The sequence below is a fragment of the Lithobates pipiens genome, unplaced genomic scaffold (genome assembly GCF_037356315.1).
Source record: "Lithobates pipiens isolate NorthernLeopardFrog02 unplaced genomic scaffold, aLitPip1_a1.2 Scaffold_30, whole genome shotgun sequence".
NCBI lineage: Eukaryota > Metazoa > Chordata > Amphibia > Anura > Ranidae > Lithobates > Lithobates pipiens.
Window position 1 is genome coordinate 154,109,623 of NW_027507791.1, and position 18,873 is coordinate 154,128,495.

Below are 18,873 nucleotides of genomic sequence, written 5' to 3' on the forward strand. Positions count from 1 at the left end.
TCACTACCTATTACAGTTTTGAAGGCCATAAAATGCCAAGATGGCACAAAACCCCCACAAATGACCCCATTTTAGAAAGTAGACACCCCAAGCTATTTGCTGAGAGGCATGTTGAGTCCATGGAATATTTTATATTTTGCCACAAGTTGCGGGAAAATTACAAACTTTTTTTTTTTTTTTTTTTTTTTCACAAAGTTGTCACTAAATGATATATTGCTCACGCATGCCATGGGCATATGTGAAATGACACCCCAAAATAAATTCTGCTGCTTCTCCTGAGTATGGGGATACCACATATGTGGGACTTTTTGGGAGCCTAGCCGCGTACGGGGCCCCGAAAACCAAGCACCGCCTTCAGGCTTTCTAAGGGCGTTACAGTTTTGAAGGCCATAAAATGCCAAGATGGCACAAACCCCCCCCAAATGACCCCATTTTGGAAAGTAGACACCCCTAAATTTAGGGGTACACTAGTGAGACTAGGTAATAAATGGCGGGTGCCCTGAAACTATAAAAAAATAACTAACCAACCAGCGTCACCTGTAACAGTTATATGGTGATCACTGGTGAAAGGGTTAACTAGGGGGCAATCAGGGGGCTTTATGCGGTAGTATATGGGGGTCCCTGGCGCTATAAAAAGCTGCAGCGAACCTAAATACCTACCTGCCTAACTAGCGTCACCTGTGACACTAATACAGCGATCAGAAAAACGATCGCTTATTAGGCTGGGTTCACACTGGAGCGATGCGGGAACGCCACGAATGCGCGGCGGGTTCCCGCATCGCATGCCTCCCGGCGGCAGTTCACACTGCCCTATGCGAACTGCTGGGAGTGTCAGTGAAATGTTACTGACACCCCCAGATCAGTTCGCATATCGCAGTGCGATCTGCAAACTCGGATCGCATGGTGTGAACACCCATGCGATCCGATTCTGCTGCGGGCCAAAAAAAGGGTCCCGTGCGAATTTGCGGCGGGTGCGGCGGGTGCGGCGAATGGCTGAACTCGAATCGCACAGAGATCGGATGTGATTTGCACTGCAGTGCGGTGCGAATCACATCCATTCTCATAAACCGCTGCAATGTGAACCCAGCCTTAGTGACACTGGCGACGGGGGGTGATCACGGGGTTAAACCTTTATTGGGGGGGTTAGGGGGGTACCTTAGAACTAAAGGGGGCTAACCCTAACTGCCCTAACAGTTATTAGTCACAAATGACACCCGCCGGGTGATCAGGGGGTTAAACCTTTATTAGGTAATAAATGGCGGGTGCCCTGAAACTATAAAAAAATAACTAACCAACCAGCGTCACCTGTAACAGTTATATGGTGATCACTGGTGAAAGGGTTAACTAGGGGGCAATCAGGGGGCTTTATGCGGTAGTATATGGGGGTCCCTGGCGCTATAAAAAGCTGCGGCGAACCTAAATACCTACCTGCCTAACTAGCGTCACCTGTGACACTAATACGGCGATCAGAAAAATGATCGCTTATTAGGCTGGGTTCACACTGGAGCGATGCGGAAACGCCGCGAATCCGCGGCGGGTTCCCGCATCGCATGCCTCCCGGCGGCAGTTCACACTGCCCTATGCGAACTGCTGGGAGTGTCAGTGAAATGTTACTGACACCCCCAGATCAGTTCGCATATCGCAGTGCGATCTGCAAACTCGGATCGCATGGTGTGAACACCCATGCGATCCGATTCTGCTGCGGGCCAAAAAAAGGGTCCCGTGCGAATTTGCGGCGGGTGCGGCGGGTGCGGCGGGTGCGGCGAATGGCTGAACTCGAATCGCACAGAGATCGGATGTGATTTGCACTGCAGTGCGGTGCGAATCACATTCGTTCTCATAAACCGCTGCAATGTGAACCCAGCCTTAGTGACACTGGCGACGGGGGGTGATCACGGGGTTAAACCTTTATTGGGGGGGTTAGGGGGGTACATTAGAACTAAAGGGGGCTAACTCTAACTGCCCTAACAGTTATTACAGTCACAAATGACACCAATGCAAAAAAAAAAAAAAAAAAAAAAAAAATGACATTGGTGTCACTGTGACTGGGGGGCAGGGGTAATTGGGGGGGTGATCGGGGGGTAAAGGGGGGGTGTGAGTGTGCCTGGCATGTTCTACTGTGTGTGTGAGTGTTGGTGCAACTTACTGATCCGCTCTCCTCCGTGTCGGAACGAAAAATACCGACACGGAGGAGAGAATACATCACTTCCTCTCCTGTGTTTACATTACAGGAGAGGAAGTGATGTCACCGGGGATTTCTATTCGTCGGGAGCGATCGCGAGGGGGTGGCCATGAATGAATGGCCGTCCCCTCGTCCGGGATCGCTCCCGTACGAATACCGACCGCCGCAGGCACCGGGCGGGGGCCCGATCGGGCCCCCGACCCGCGGGAGGCAAGGGACGTACATGTATGTCCTTATGCCTGCCCGTGCCATTGTACCGACGTACATCGGCGTGCGGCGGTCGGCAACTGGTTAATAATAATATTTTGTAGTCAAGCCAGCAGTGGAAACGCTTATCTCTTTTTACAGAAGGGCATATGGAGCACTGGTTAATTTTTTATTTTTTTTGGTAGGTATCCCGGTCAGATGTTAAGTCTGGTGGATTCCCTTTGGACAGCTTTTCAGAGGGAACTGCTATAGGTCAGCTCATGTCTGAGGTCATTGGGAAATGCAACTAGGAGTCACTGTGTTTTTTTTACTAATTGTGACTTTTAATAAAAATGATTTCTTATTTGTATGTTACAGGACACAGCATGGTATTCTGGAACCATTGGGTTATGTACTGTAGCTGCCTTCAGGAGATTGGACACTGGCAAACAAAGCTATAAGCCTCCCGCTCCCAGCAAGCCTCAGTTTTTTTGTCCTCTTTGCGCCAAGAGAATCATATTGCTTTCTTTTTGCTTTTTGTTCTTTCCTCAAGTCATTTTCTACTAGCAAGTTACTATAGCTTCTACAAAGTCATTGAGGCTTATTTTGGCAGCATCCAGATCGGTTACTCCTCGACTTTGCTCTGGAGGACCATACCTTGGACGGGCCTAGAAAATTGCCCTTTGGGTAATGAACTTTGCATTAGGCACCCAATATCTAGAGATCAGGGCAATTCAGTTGCCTCTTTTACTCTTGACCTTACGGCTGCAAGGTCACCTGACCAGGATTCATTTGGACAATGCCGCAGCAGTGGATTACACCATCTGGGAGGCACCAGAAGTCATGCAGCTCAAAGAGAAGTTAACCTAATTCTAGCTTGGGCTGCACTACACATTTTGACCCTGACTGCCATGCACATCCTAAGTGTAGAACATTTTTCAACAAACTTTCTCAGTTTTTAGTGTTTCATGTTCTCTTTTGAAAGTGAGGGGTTGTTTGCCATGACCAAGGATTCTCACGCCTTCATGATGGATGCTGGTAACTCAATGTAAACAGTTCAAACTGATCTACGTTTTTCCTGAAGCTTCTTGCTTGCCTACTCTGCAGAATTGAGAGTTACAGTGATCCTCTTTGTGCAAAACTGTCCTATAAGAATGTGGTACTCCGCAAACCCTCTGTGGCCCTCCTCAGTGCTCTGTCACTGTCTACTATCCTGCTTTTCAGTCACTGGGTTTAATGGTTAGGCTGTTGATGCCCAGGTGCTAAAGGACAGGGGCCTATCAGCACGGCGTTGTCGTCCTCCAACGCCCAGCGCAGGGAATGTGTGTTTTAATGCCACCAATGTTGCTGTTGCAAGCTGTGGAGGGACACAAGAGCGAAGGTATATATGTGGTTCGATGACACAGGCATACGTTTGACACATTTACTACTGCATCAGGCTGAGCTTTAATATCAGCAGATGAGCTGGACTATTGCTCAAGCAATGCATGCATTCCTTCTGGTGGTACCCCTGCTTTGTGCATCAGGCTATGGTCAAAAGGGAGATTAAACTCACCTCAAAAAAGGGCTCTAGAAAGACTATGGTCACTACGAAGCCATGACCTATCTCCAAAAAAAAGATGGCATCCTCCCCTGAGAGTAATATGGCTGCTCAGAATGAGCCATCAGGAGCCATTACAGCCCCTGTATAGATGATTAAGGAGGTTTTTTCTCCAACCATTATAAGTTTGGAGCAGAAGATTGATGCTTTAATTGCATCCCAGAGTGGGACTAAGCATAACAGGTCCCCGTCCATTGCTCAGGACCCTTATGCTGAGGAACAAGGGGCGAGAGATGATGAATTTCTCTCAAGGGATCAGGAAGAGGCTGATGTCTGAAGAAAGGATCAGGTTCGCAGGAGTTGGTACAGTCTCTCACTGAATTGGTCCGCTCCACATTTTTACTGCCAATTAGCACAGTAATCGATGAGCCCACTTCTGGTTTGGGTTCACTAAAGCCTCCTCTATCTGTTCATGCTTTTTCTTATCCTTTCATGCCCATCAATATTCTAGAGATTCGGGCAGTACGCCTGGCCCTGGAGGCCTGGACACTCAGACTACGGAATTGTCCTGTCAGGATCCAATCTGCCAATGCCACAGCTGTAGCCTATATCAATCACAGAGGGGGCACAAGAAGTTGTGCAGCCCAGAAAAAAGTGCATCGTATTCTATCTTGGGAAACAATATTCCTTAAAAAAAATTATAAAAAATCTGCGCTTAGTAAAAAAATAATAAAAAAATTAAAAAACAGCAGCTGAACACAATAACCAGGATACTGGGCACAACAAAATAGAAAAAAATAAAAGTGCAGCGCTTATCACTAAGTGAATTCTCATATGACTAAGTATAAATAAATAAACTTTCGTAAAAATCCTAAAAATAAAAAGATCTAAATGTTAGTGAATCCAAATATAGTGAAAATCAATAGTGAAAAATATTTTCAAAAAATTAGTTGTCAAATAAAAAACAACAATCATCTAAAGCTCAAATGTCCAGTGCATTTAAACATGTGAAAAAAATCTCAAAAGTGTATAATAATACTACACAGTGTAAATAGTGTCCTATATAAGTGAACAAAAAAAGTAGTTAATCCTGTTTGTTCAGAAACTAGTGCTTGACCAAACAATATTCCTTGCATATCAGCAATTTTCATTCCAGGGATAGGGAATTGGCAGGCGGACTACTTGAGTTGCCAACAATTATTCCCAGGAGAATGGTTCCTTGACCTTGACAGCTTTCTGTCAAAATGACAAAAATAGGGAGTTCCGGACATGGATCTGTTTGCGTCCAGGTTCACCAACAAGATATACAATTTTGTGTCAAGGACAAAGGGATCCATTGGCATATGGAACAGATGCCTTGGTTATTCCGTGGGATCAGTTTTTCACTGATCTATGCATTCCCTCCTGTTCTGCTGCTTCTGTGCCTTTTCGCAGGATCAAGTAAGAAGAGAAGGAGGTGATTCTTGTGGCCCCAGCATGGCCCAGGAGATCTTGGTTTGCTGAGATTGTAAAAATGGCGATAGGGGACCCTTGGACCCTACCGCTATGGCCAGGCCTTCTCTCACAAGGTCTTGTAATGCATCCTACCTTACAAATGCTAAATTTAGCGGTTTGGCTATTGAGACACACATTCTAAAAAATTGTGTGCTGTTAGCTTCAGGAATTTCTACCTGGTTAATGCTAGGAAGCCGGCCTTTGGAGTCATATACTATAGAATCTGGAAGGCATATGTCTCCTGGTCTGAATCCGGGTGGTTGGCACCTCAGGAAATATGTCATAAGTAGGATCCTTGAATTCCTACAGATAGGATTAGAAATGAAGATGACCTTGAGTACTATCAAGGCCAGATGTCAGCTTTATCAGTGTTTTTTCAATGACCACTTGCTTCACACTCTCTGCTTCATAACTTTATTCAGGGGGTAACTCGGATTAATCCTCCAGTCAGGTCACCCCTGAACCCTTGGGAGTTAAATTTAGTCCTGTCGGTTTTACAGAAGCAGCCTTTTTGAGACAGTACGAGATATTCCCTTGGTCCTCTTGATGAAGAAAAATAATTTTCATGGTTGCCATATCTTCGGCAGGAAGAGTATCAGAATTGGCTGCTCTTTCTTGTAAAGAACCATATTGGGTTATTCATAAGGATGAGCTTGTATTGCGGCCTCATCCTGAATTCCTACCGAAGATAGTATTGGTTTTTCATTTAAACCAGGATATTGTTCTGCCTTCATTTTTTCCAGAACCTTGTTCTGTGGAAGGAAGATCACTACATTCTCTTGATGTGGTGAGAGCGGTCAAAGTCTTTTGAAAGTGTCCGCTCAGATTCATAAAACAGATGTGTTGTTTGTGTTATCCGACGGTCCTAAAAGAGGACAGGCAGTGTGGAAATCTACTATTTTTATATGGATTTGACAAGTAATTGTTCATATTAAAGCACACTTCTCCAGGGCTGTTAGGGCTTCTTGGGCAGTGCATCACCAAGCCTCAATGGCTCAGATCTGCAAGGCTGCAACTTGGTCTTCAGTCCATACATTTACTAGATTCTATAAGGTAGATGTAAAAGATCCTGAGGATATTGCCTTTGGGCACAGTGTACTGCAGGCTGCAGTATTAGTCCTCTAGTCTCTTGGTGCCCTACTTTTTTGTGTCTCCCTCCCTTCAGTTGTCATTGCTATGGGACATCCCACATAGTAACTACTATGGCTCGGTGTCCCCTGATGTACGATAAGAAAATAGGATTTTTATAGCAGCTTACCTGTAAAATCCTTTTCTTTAAAGTACATCATGGGACACAGAGGTCTCTCCCTTCTTTGGTATACACATGTATTGCTTTGCTACAAAACTGAGGTACTCCCACCAGTGGGGTGGCGTGCCAGTGTCCATCACCTGAAGGTGGCCTATAACCCACATAGTAACTACTATGGCTATGTGTCCCTTGATGTACTTCAAAAGGATTTTGCAAATAAGCTGTTATAAAAATCCTATTTTTTATGACACAAAACAACCTATCTGGTCATTTTTATTCACAGCATCTTCTGTTTACTCTTAAAGTCATCACAATGCAAACTCATTCCTTATTAGATGACTTAGACCCCTTTCACACTGGGGCGGTTTTCAGGCGCTTTAGCTTTCAAATAGCCTCTGCCAAGCGCCTGAAACCCACCTCCCATTCATTTCAGTGTGACTTTTCATACTTGGGTGGTGCGCTTGCGGGACGTTCTGAAAAGTCTTGCAAGCAGCATCTTTGGGGCGGGTTGGGAGTGCTGTATTTAGCGCTCCCAAAATGCCCTGCTCATTGGAATGAAAGGGCAGCGCATTCAACCCCCTTGAAAAGCAATTTGAAAGTGCCACAAAACACAAGTTTTTAACTTGTTTGTGGTTAAAAGTGTACGAAAAGCGGTGCAAAAGTGGCACTTAAACAGCGCTAGAGTGCCGCTAAAACGACTGACGCTTTAGCGTTAAAGGCCAGCAGTTTTAGTCTGAGGTTTCAGTCAGTCAGACCCTCAAGCGATCTTTAGCTGCTGTGCTATCTCTCAAGCCAACTCATAGTGCTTTGGGATTTTTTTTATCTTGTGTTAAATGTTTGTTACATAGTTAGACAAATTGAAAAAAAGAAAAAAATGCAATCTGGTTCAACCAATATTTGTCTAAAATAAAATTACATTTACTGTAATGTAATATGTAACTAAATATACATTTTTTATAACTACCATGTTTATGAAACTTATATATGTAAACAATTAAATAAATATGATCCAAGTCTATTATAATTACTTTTTAAAGAGAAAATAGTATATTTTGTCTTAGTTATGTTGGATCCCAATAAATTAGGCTTACGTTTATCATTATCTTAAAGTAGTCTGGTGCAAAGGCATGATTTGACTGCATTTTAGCAGCTTGTTCTGTTGAGTGTAAATCAACAGCTTGGATGACTGTTTTTTTTCTCTGAAAAAGAAAAGGGGGCAGTGTAGGCTGCAGTGCTTATATTATGTTATTGCCCAGCTCAGTGTACATTGCAAATGAGCAGGTAAGAATACTTTAATGCTAAAGAAACATAAGGTGTCGGCTCTGCATTAACAAGTCAGAATTTTTTTTTTTTAATGCTGAAGTTTAGGCATGACAATTTATACACAGTTACATTGTCCCAGCTTGGACCAATGTAAGTATGTATGTACCACACCTGTAGGATCCCCGTGAAAGCTGTAGTAGGAACCGCAACCACACAGAACTCTGTGTGTGATCGGCCATAGCCGATCAGCTGACTTCAGCCAAAATCATTGTCCAATCTCAGCACAGGTTGACAGAGGGGGTGCATGCCTGTGCGCCCCAAACCCAGAACAGCCACAACATACCATGACTTCACCTGTCCTGCAGGTGCTGTCTGCTCACAGTACAACTACTGTGAGCTGGTGGCAAGCAGTTAAAGCGGTTCTTCACCCTAAAGGGGAAGTTCCGCTAATCTGATCCCTCCCCCCCTCCGGTGCCACAATCGGCACCTTTCAGGGGGGAGGGGGGTGCAGTTACCTGGATAATCCAGGTATCTGCACCCACTTCCGGGCAGACCGCCACAGACCCCCGCAGACGCCCCGCCCCCGTTGTGTTCTGGGAAACACACAGTTCCCAGGACACAGCGGGGGACCAGAAGAGACGCGCAGCGTGACTCGCGCATGCGCAGTATGGAACCGGGCAGTGAAGCCGCGATGCTTCACTTCCCGATTCCCTGACACAGGATGGCGGCGGGGGCAGCAGAAAGACGAGCGATTGCTCGTCATCTGCCGCCGACATCGCTGGACCCTGGGACAGGTAAGTGGGATTTTATTAAAAGTCAGCAGCTGCAATATTAGTAGCTGCTGGCTTTGAATATATATTTTTTAGGTGCAGAACTTTTTTAAAGGGATTGCAAAGTCAAAAGTTTTTTTTATCTTAATGCATATTATGCATTAAGATAAAAAGTCTTCTGTGTGCAGCAGCCCCCCCCCCCCCCCCCAACACTTACCTGAGACCCCTCTCTGTCCAGAGACATCCACGAGTGCCTCAGTAGTCCAAGAGTCTCCCTCCTTATTGGCTGCCACTGCCCTCATTCAAAGTAAGCTTGCCAATTAGAATTATGTATCTAAAAAATAACAATAAGAGGCCATCATTGTGCATATACAGTACTGTGCAAAAGCTTTAGTCAGGTGTGAAGAAATGATGTAAAGTAAGAATGCTTTCAAAAGTATTTTAATCGTTTGAAATAATCAACTTACAAAATGCAAAGTGAGCATACGGAAGAAAAATCGAAATAAAGTCAATATTTGGTGGGACTACCCTTTGGCATCAAACCAGCAACAGTTTTTACACATGTACACGCATGCACAAAGTCACTGCATTTGGGGGATTAGAATTGGGTGTATAATTAACCAATTATATCAAGCAGGTTCTAAAGATCATTTATTTTATATGTAGGCTAAAACACAGTCATTAGCTTTAACAGAAACTGTTATATAGGAGGCTTAAAACTGTGTGAGAAAAAGCCAAACTCTGCTAATAAGGTAAGGTTGTGGAAGACCATTTCATGTCGCAGGTCATTCACCATGGAAAGTCTGAGCACAGCAACAAGACACGGGGTAGGTATGCTACATCAGCAAGGACTACCCCAGGCAAAGATTTCAAAGCAGACTGGGTTTCAGTATGTGCTGTTCAACCTCTTTTGAAGAAGCACAAAAAAGTGGCCAAGGAAACTTAATGCAGCAGATGAAAGACACATCATGCTTATTCATCAGTAGATGTCCAGCAGTGCCATCAGCACAGAACTAGTGTAAACCAGTGGGACTCAGATATACCCATCTACTGTCCAGAGAAGTTTTCCCAGAATTGGTTTTCATGGAAGAATTGCTGCCAAAAAGCCATACCTCCAATGTGAAAACAAGGCTAAATGACTCAACTCTACACGAAAACATAGAAACTGGGGTGCAGAAAAATGGCAGCAGGTGCTCTGGGCCGATGATTCAACATTTTAAATATTTGTCTGTCCCAGGGGGCAGTATGTTCTCTGAAGGGCTGGAGATTAGTGCAATATTGAGTGTCTGTAGGCAATAATGAAGCATGGTGGAGGTTTCTTGCAAGTTTTTGGCTGCATTTCTACAAATGGAGTTGGAGATTTGGTCAGAATCAATGGTGTCTTCAATGCTGAGAAATACAGACAGATACTTATCCATCGTGCCATACCATCAGCAAGGCATATGATTGGCCCCAAATTTATTTTGCAGCAGGAAACGACCCCAAACATGCAACCAATGAAGTGATGGTTTGGCCCCCAGAGAACCCCGATCTAAACATTGAGTCCGTCTGGGATTACATGAAGAGGCAGCCTACATCCACAGAAGATCTGTAATTAGTTCTCCAAGATGTTTGGAACAACCTACCCTCCTAGTTCCTTCAAAAACTGTGTGCAAGTGGACTTAGAAGAATTAATGTCTTTTTGAAGAGTAATGCTCCATACACACAATCAGAAATTCTGTCAGAAAAAACTTGGATGGTTTTTCCAACAGAATTCTGCTCAAAAGCTTGCCTTGCGCACACACACGGTCACACAAAAGTTCTCTGAACTTTTGACCGTCAAGAATGCGGTGACATACAACACTACAACGAGCCAAGAAAATTAAGTTCAATGCTTCAGAGCATGCGTCGAATTGTTTCCAAGCATGCGTAAGAATTTTGCATGTCAGAATTGGTACAGGCGATTTTTGGAACTCTGCCAGCAAAAGTCTGATGGAGCATACACATGGCCAGAATTTCTGACCAAAAACTCACATCCGACTTTTACTGGCAGAATTTCTGATCCTGTGTATGGGGCAAAAGGGTGGTCACACAAAATATTGATTTGATTTGGATTTCTATTCTGGTAATTTACTTTCCAATTTGGTGACTGATAAAAATAAATTATTAACACTTTTTGAAAGCATTCTTAATTTACAGCATTTTTCACACCTGCCTAAAACTTAGGCACAATAATGTATATGTGTGTGTGTGTGTGTGTGTGTGTGTGTGTGTGTGTGTTTTATATGTATTTTGGTTAATAACTCAAATGTAGTGCTTCAATGATGCAGTCCACTCAGCAAAATCTTTGTTTTAGGACTTTCTTGCCAACTTTTATTAAAAGAAAAGCACACAATATATATAGGGTTATCCACACAAGGGTTATTCAGAATCTACCTGCAAAAATCAATCTTTCCTTCAATGTTATGGCTTTCCCCTTCTGCTCTGACCCTCAATCTTAGGGCTCCTGTCTGCTTCTTCCAGGCTGTTCCCACAAACTCTCTGTGCCTGCACACTAGGGATGGGCCACACCCCCCCCCCCCGGTTCGGTTTGCACCCTATTAAAGTCTAGGGGACACAAACATGAAAAATCAAATGTGCTCATTTTAAAGGCTTATATGCTAGTTATTGTCATAAAAAGTGTATGGGGACCCGGGTACTGCCCTAGGGGACATGTATTAACGCAAGAAAAAGTTTTTAAAATTACCGTTTATCCAGGAGCAGTGATTTTAATAATACTTAAAGTAACACAATAAAAATGAAATATTCCTTTAAATGTTGTGCCCGGGAGGCCCCCTTAGTCTGCCTGTAAAATGGTGCATCTGTGCGATGTGTATCACAGTGCCACCTCAAAATGTTAATTTCTAAAGGAAAAAATTTCATTTATTTATAATTGCTTGCGGCTGTAACGTAGTGGTCGCTCCCGGCAATATAGATAAAAAATCAAGGAAAAAATTGGTCCGCCATACCAGGCCTTTCAAGTCTGGTTTGGATATTAAGGGGAACTCCACACCAAAATTTAAAAAGCCCTAAAAATCTATACCAGACCCTTCTCCGAGCATGCAGCCTGGAGGACAGGAAGGGGGGGGATGAGTGAGTGCCACATGAGTGAGTGGTACAGGCCACATGCCCTCAACATGGGGAGGGTGTTTTTTCCCGACAACCCTGGCCATTGGTTCTCGGGTCTGCGGGTGGGGGGCTTATCGGAATCTGGAAGCCCCCAGATCCTCCCCCCCATGTTTCATAGTTAGTAAAGTTGAATAAAGACAGCAGTTCATCCAGTTCAACCTGAGCGAGTATCGACAATTATCCCTATCCCTGTATATTGCACATTCACATCAGTCCCTACCCTCAAGGAGCCTACAATCCAAGGTATTCATATACTAGGGCCAATTTTGGACAGAAGCCAATTAACATACCTGCATGTCTTTGGATTGTGGGAGGAAACCGGAGTACCCGGAGGAAACCCACGCAGGCACAGGGAGAACATGCAAACTCCAGGCAGGCAGTGTCGGTGGTTGGGATTTGAACTAGCAACCCTTCTTACTGCTAGGCGGACTCTGCCTCCATGGGAAGCTTCTCGGCGACTGCTGTCTTTTGACTGTGACAGCTGTTATATAGGCAAGGGTGGGGCCACTTGCTGGCGTAACCGGATGACCCCACATGATGTCACATGACATCAGGAGGGAGTGTGGTCACTCGTTTACATCACCAGGTGGCCCTGTCCTTGCCTATGTAACAGCTGTCACAGCCAGTAGACAGCAGTTGCCGGGAGGCCACCCAATAAGATGAAACTTTTTTGTTTTTATTTTTTATTTTTCGGGTCCATCGGGCCGTGTGATTGAAGATGGATAGACATCGTGGGACACTTTTTTATTTTTATTTAATAAAGTAATTGTCAAAAACTGTCTATTGTGGTTTTTACTTTTTGTTACTTGGTTGGCGAATGAGTAGGGGTACAATGTACCTGATACCCATTCACATAGGGGGGAGGGTTGGGATCTGGTTAAAGGGGGCTTCCAGATTCTGATAATCCCCACACCTGCAGACCACGACAACCAATGGCCAGTGCCTGGTATGGATTTTGGCAGGACTTCATGACGTTTTTTTTTCCTAATTCTGTCATAGGCTTCCCCTTGACCACTTCAATACACTGTATTATATACTCTGCATTGCAATATATACCTTGAACTGTATTATATGTACTACACTGACTGCACTATATAGTCTTAACCGCAGTATATATACTATACGGACTGTGCTATAAACTCTGAACTGCGGTATATATACTATATGGACTGCACTATATATGCTGCCAAAAAATTGGGCCTTGGGTATTGGTGGTGCCAGAACACTAACCCCTCACAGTTACTCTTGTTGGGTGCAGAAACGGGCCCTGCTGTTAAATATTATTTTAAAAATTGTAATTACATGCCCCTGTTAAACAGGGGCAGAAAAATGTGGCCCATTGGGTGTTGGTGGGGCCTCAAACCAAAAAATATTGTCTGAAACTATCATCATCAAGATTCAGGAATAGGATAGGCAGCATATGCAGTCTTCGAGGGATCCCAGATCCGTAAAAAATTCAATTAGTTACATCAGCATCAGGGGCTTAATAACTGCTGATCCAGGACTGAATGATTTAAAAAAATGTGAGCCTATCAACGGCGTCTGTGGACAGGAGCACTCTTTAATCCATTACCAACCCTTCAGCAACACTGAATGTGCATTCAGAAAGCATGCTGGATGCAGGACAGGCCAGTAGCTCGATTGCATATTGAGCAAGTTCTGGCCAGTGGTCCATCCTCAAGACCCAGTGCCCAGTACTCAGTTGCTCCTAGAAATTCCTGCTCCATATAATGCAGACACTGCCGATGGTTGCTTGAAGCTATCAGCTGAGGACTAAAAAATTGTTTGAAGGCATCAGTCAGCCAGCCAGCCACCTTCTCCACCGGTCTTCCTCTGACTGAACGAAGCCTCAGAAACATGGTGTCCAGCACCAGGAAATGGTAACTTCCCAGGGTCTGGAAAGGCGTTACACAAACTCTTCTTCACAGCACCCTGAAGATATTTTATCCTCTGCTCCCTCTGCGAAGGCAAGATGAGCTCAGAAACTTTACTCTTGTAACATTGATCAAGAAGGGTTGCTAGCCAATAATGATCTTTCTTCTTGATACCACGAATCCCAGGGTCCCTTCGCAGGCTTTGCAGAATCAGGAAGCCCATGCAGCTTAAGTTTGCAAAGGCATTCGATTCTGAGTCGTCTGGGTCACTAAGGATGACATTGTCAGGAACTACCCCCTCCCAGCCACATACAACTCCTTGGGTTTATGGTGACTGAAAACCATCTCTTGAACACTGCTGCATGTTATCCTCTACATCCATGCTGACACAATCCTCCTCCTCCTTTTTCCTGTGTGTTTGGCGACCTTGCAGGAATGCTGTCTGCATAAAGGGGGCCTTGAGAGGAAAGGAAGTCCTCCTCTTCTTCCTGCTGTTTTGCCTCAAGTGCCCTGTCCATGATTCCACAAAGCATGTGCTCCAGCAGGAAGACTAGAGGGACAGTGTCACTGATGCATGCATTGTCGCTGCTCACCATCCTTGTGGCCTCCTCAAATGGTGACAAGACAGTGCATGCATCCTTTATCAGTAGCCATTGGCGTGGCAAAAAGTAGCCAAGCTTGCCCGAGCCTGTCCTGGTGCCATACTCACACAGGTACTCATTGATGGCCCCCTGCTATGTGTGCATCCGTTGCAGCATTGCCAATGTTGAGTTCTACCTGGTGGTCATGTCACAAATGAAGCGTTTGGTGGGCAGGTTGAATTCCCATTGAATGTCAGCCAGCTGAGCACTGGCATTGTATAACTGCCGGAAATTACCACAGACTTTTATGGCCTGCCTCAGGAGATCTTGTAAGCCTAACTCAAGACGTGTGTCAAGCTTCTAATATGTGTTGATTGTCCCTGTCAGAGGGCCGACAGAAGGTTGATGCGATTGTCGCATACAACCACTCCTGGCTCAAGCTGGCATGGCGTCAACCACCTCTGAGCCTGCCCTGGCAGAGTTGACAGAATCTCTGCCTGCCCCAGTGTGGCTCCTGTCCCCTAGGCAGACCAACTGAAGCACCGCATGGCATCCTTTGGCCTGACTGCTTGCGTAGCCCCTTCAATGCTTATGGAGCACTGCTGGTTCAGAGGACAATTCTGCAAAAGAGACCATGGAGGAAGAAGAAGAGGAAGGGGTGGAGCAGAGAGATGTAGCACAATCACCAGCAGCTTTTTGGAGGCATGGTGGCAGAACAAGCTCCAACACTGAACCCTGTCTTGCTTTCTTCCCAGCTGCCAGCGGTGTTACCTGGGCTCCATGAAGGAAATGTAATGTCCCTGACCATGCCTGCTGGACCATGATTATGCAGTAATATGAACCTTGCTGCTGACTGCCCTGTCCAATGGGGTGTCAGCAGTGCCCTGCACCTGTGGATCTCTGTAGTGTGATGCAATAGGGTGGCTGCCCTTAAACTGGCCCCTGGATGACATCCTGCCTCGTTGGAATTGTGCCTCCTCCTCCTCACTTTCCTCCAATCTTCTTTAAGGCACCCAAGTACAGGTAGTGACATCATCATCCCCTTCCTCCTCGTCACTGGAGCAAACTTGGCAGTATGCTGCAGCTGAGGGAACATGACTGCTAGTTTCTTGTCCTTCTATGGCACCCCCTCTCTAGGCTCACGTTACTTTCTTCCTCAACTTGGGAACCAACATAGGAGCCTTCAAATTGCTGCACATCCTTCAGCAGCATGTAACCAACACTATGGTCGAATAATTCTGGTGACTCCTCTGTGCATTATAGTGGGGCTATGGAAGGAGAAACTGTGGACAGGGAGATGGTGGAATAGGCCACTTTGGCAGCTGCGTTGGAAGGCAAACTAGTATAAGCCTTTGTGACAGAGGATGAGGAGGATGACGACGGCTTAGTTATCCACTCCACCAACTCTTCTGCATGTTGTGGCTTAATAACATGGCCAGCAGCAGAAAAAAAGGGCAAGCCTGCACAGGATGCACCATGTCTGCGACCACCACTTTTCACTGTAGACACAGAGGCTGCTTGCCCTCTTTTAGTGCTCTGTGAGAGTCTGCTGCACTGTATTATATACTGTGAATACCGCCTGAAGTGTATTAGAAACTGTACACACTGTATTATATACTTTGTACACCACTTGCACTGTATTAGATACTGTACACCGGCTGCACTGTATTATATACTGTGTACACAGCCTGAAGTGTATTAGAAACTGTACATACTGTATTAGATACTGTTTACACTGCCTGCACTGTAATATATACTGTAGACTTACTGCACTGTGTGTGTGTGTGTGTATGTGTATATTTATATATACACCACACTGTTTTGCTGCTCTCAACTGCCCGGGTGTAGCTCTGAGCTACACTTCATTCTACTTTCCTCAACTTTTTCACAAGAAACTGGGCATGAAGAAAGAGCCTCTCACCTGACAGCATTATCTCCAACATAGGGCAAGCCGCAACATATTGCCCCCATTGGTAACGGGGCAATGTGAAGCAAGGTACTGGTCAACTTTCTTCATAGAAACTTTTCACATCTAAATTCCCAGCAGGCTGAAACACTCTTGCATCTTCCTGGGATTGCTGAGCTACACCTCCACTGGAACTTTTGTCTTCTGGTAACCAGAGTCCCCCTGTTACTATAGGAAATGGGAAAAATGGGAAATGGGAAAAACAGTCAGTTGGCATTAGTTTCCCTCAAAACATGAACCCTAGGGTTGGAGGCTTCATCCCACTTAAAACTCTACAAAGCCTGCAGGCTCCAGAACCAAGACAAAGACTTGCCAAGCCCCGAGAAAATTGTCAGTCCAGTTTTCTCCCTACCAGACATACATCCTGGAGCCCTGTATGGGTGAGAACCCTAGGTGAAACCCATACATTTTCTGAGCTTATGGTTCCTCACCTGCAAAATTGGGCTCTAAATGCCTTTTCATGCCACAACATGACACTGGCATGTCAAAATAAATATGTGTGTGTACATGTCTGTGCTTATATTTCTGGAACCTACAGTGTACACTCCTGGTGCACATTGGGGCCAATCTTCCTAGTGGTAGCAGAGACTTTCATGTGTCTCCTAAGGCTCGGTTCACACATGGGCGACTTGTCCAGGCGACTTCGCCGCCTGACAAGTCGCCCCCGTTCTGTACTACGGAACCGTTCTAATAGGAGCGACTCGAGTCGCTCCGACTTAGAAAAAAGGTTCCTGTACTACTTTTGCGGCGACTTCGGGCGACTTGCATTGACTTCTATACAGAAGTCGTTTTGCAAGTCGCCGCTGAGGTCGCGGCAGGTCGCGGCGCTGCAAGTCGTGCCGCGTCCTGTGTGAACCGAGCCTAAGAAATGTAAAATAATTGTGAGAAAGAATAAAGAATAAAAGAGTCTAGTATAATTCTATTTCTCTGTTTGGCATGATAGAGTGTACATTTGACACACCCACTGATAAGTGATTTCCAGCATTTGTGTCATGAAACATTTATTGTTTATCCAGTGCCTGCATTATTTCAGTGAGAGTAAAGCATTGTGTGATGAGGACACCCGGATGATAGTCAGAGTTTTTAGTTATGTAGAATAGCAGTGCCAAGGGTTAAGTGGGTTAAAACCATGTATGTTTTGCAATAGAGCCAAAGGTTCTTGACAGTACATGATCTCACCAACAGAAGTCAACTGAAAACAAAGGACTATAGTAAAGAAGTGAAATGCCTTTCTTTTTTATTTTTTTTAACACTGCTAAGGGACTACCACAGGCTGTTGAAAGAATCACATGTCCATACCCACATAGACTTCTAAATTAAATATGTACATGTTGGTAATACATCAAACACAGCTGTGAATTTCTTACATTCTGCTTGTGTTTGTAAAAAATGCAGTATCGTTTTTATTGCTCTTTTCAACAAACATTGTCTTTTAAAACGGGTTACGTTTCAGGTAAATCTTCAGAAATGGAAACTAGCGAGAGATTGAATCAGAAAGCAAAGCAGAAGAAGCATAAAGACCAAAAAGGAAGAGTGGATTTTATTCAAAAGAACATTGAGGTATGTTAGTGATTTTTTTAACACAAGAGTATAAATGGCAGAGGGTGAACCTTTTTTGAGCTGAGTGCCCAAACTGCAACACAAAACCAACTCCTTTACTTCAAAGTGCCAACACTGCAATTGGCTGGGGCTGAGTGAGAGGGGGCAAGAGAGAAAGAGAGGGGTGTGAGAGAGAGGGGGTTGTGAGAGTGAAGGGGGTGTGTGAGAGAGAGGGTGTTTGAGAGAGAGAGAGAGAGGGTGTGAAGGAGAGGTGGTGGGGTGTGGGGGGACAAAGAGGGGTGTGAAAGATGGGGGGGGCAGAGAGAGAGGGGTGTGAGAGATTCTGAAAGAGGGGGAACAGAGAGAGGGGGTTTGAGAGAGAGGGAGGGAGATGACAGAGAGAGAGAGGGGGGGGAGCAGAGAGAGGGATGTGTGATAGAGAAGGGGACTGAGAGAGAGAGGGGGGACATAGAGAGGGGTGTGAGTGAGAGCGAGTGGGACACAGAGAGAGGGAGAACAAAGAGGAGGGGGCTTGAGAGAGAGAGGGGGGACATAGAGAGAGAGATGTGAGAGAGATTCTGAAAGAGGGGGAACAGAGAGAGGGTGGCTGAGAGGGAGGGAGATGACAGAGAGAGAGAGGGGGGAGCAGAGAGAGGGCTGTGTTGGAGAGAAGGGGACTGAGAGAGAGGGGGCTGAGAGAGAGAGAGAGAGGGGGGACATAGAGAGGAGTGAGAGTGAGGGGGACACAGAGAGAGGGGGAACAAAGAGGAGGGGGCTTGAGAGAGAGAAAGGGAGGGATGCTGAGAGGAGAGAGATGGGGGAGATGAGAGAGACCCCTAGCTCTGTCCCCATCTGCAGTCCCTGCTCTGCCCCCCTGTCTCAGTTTTTGTCTGCAGGTAGTCTGTCTATGATTGTGCCCGGTACCTTCCATGCCAGTCTCTGTTCCTTGATCCGGGGAAGCTCTCTGCTCTGTTCAATCCAGCGGCTCCCTCACAACCTGTGCCTCCCACCTGTCCTCGTCGTCCGGACCCCCAGTCAGCCTGTTCTCTAGGTCTCACTGTTGAAGAGGAGGTTTGAGAAGT

The 18,873-nt window shown here is 45.4% G+C and overlaps 1 protein-coding gene across 4 annotated transcripts in view; it reads left to right on the forward strand.

Annotated features, from left to right (window-relative positions):
* FSIP1 (fibrous sheath interacting protein 1) overlaps window positions 1-18,873 on the forward strand; it is a 265,899-nt gene that overhangs the window by 141,309 nt on the left and 105,717 nt on the right. For all 4 annotated transcript variants that reach the window (XM_077465009.1, XM_077465012.1, XM_077465011.1 and 1 more), the window contains exon 7: window positions 17,706-17,812. In XM_077465009.1, coding sequence (XP_077321135.1) covers window positions 17,706-17,812 — 107 coding nt within the window. The remainder of the gene's footprint in view (window positions 1-17,705; window positions 17,813-18,873) is intronic.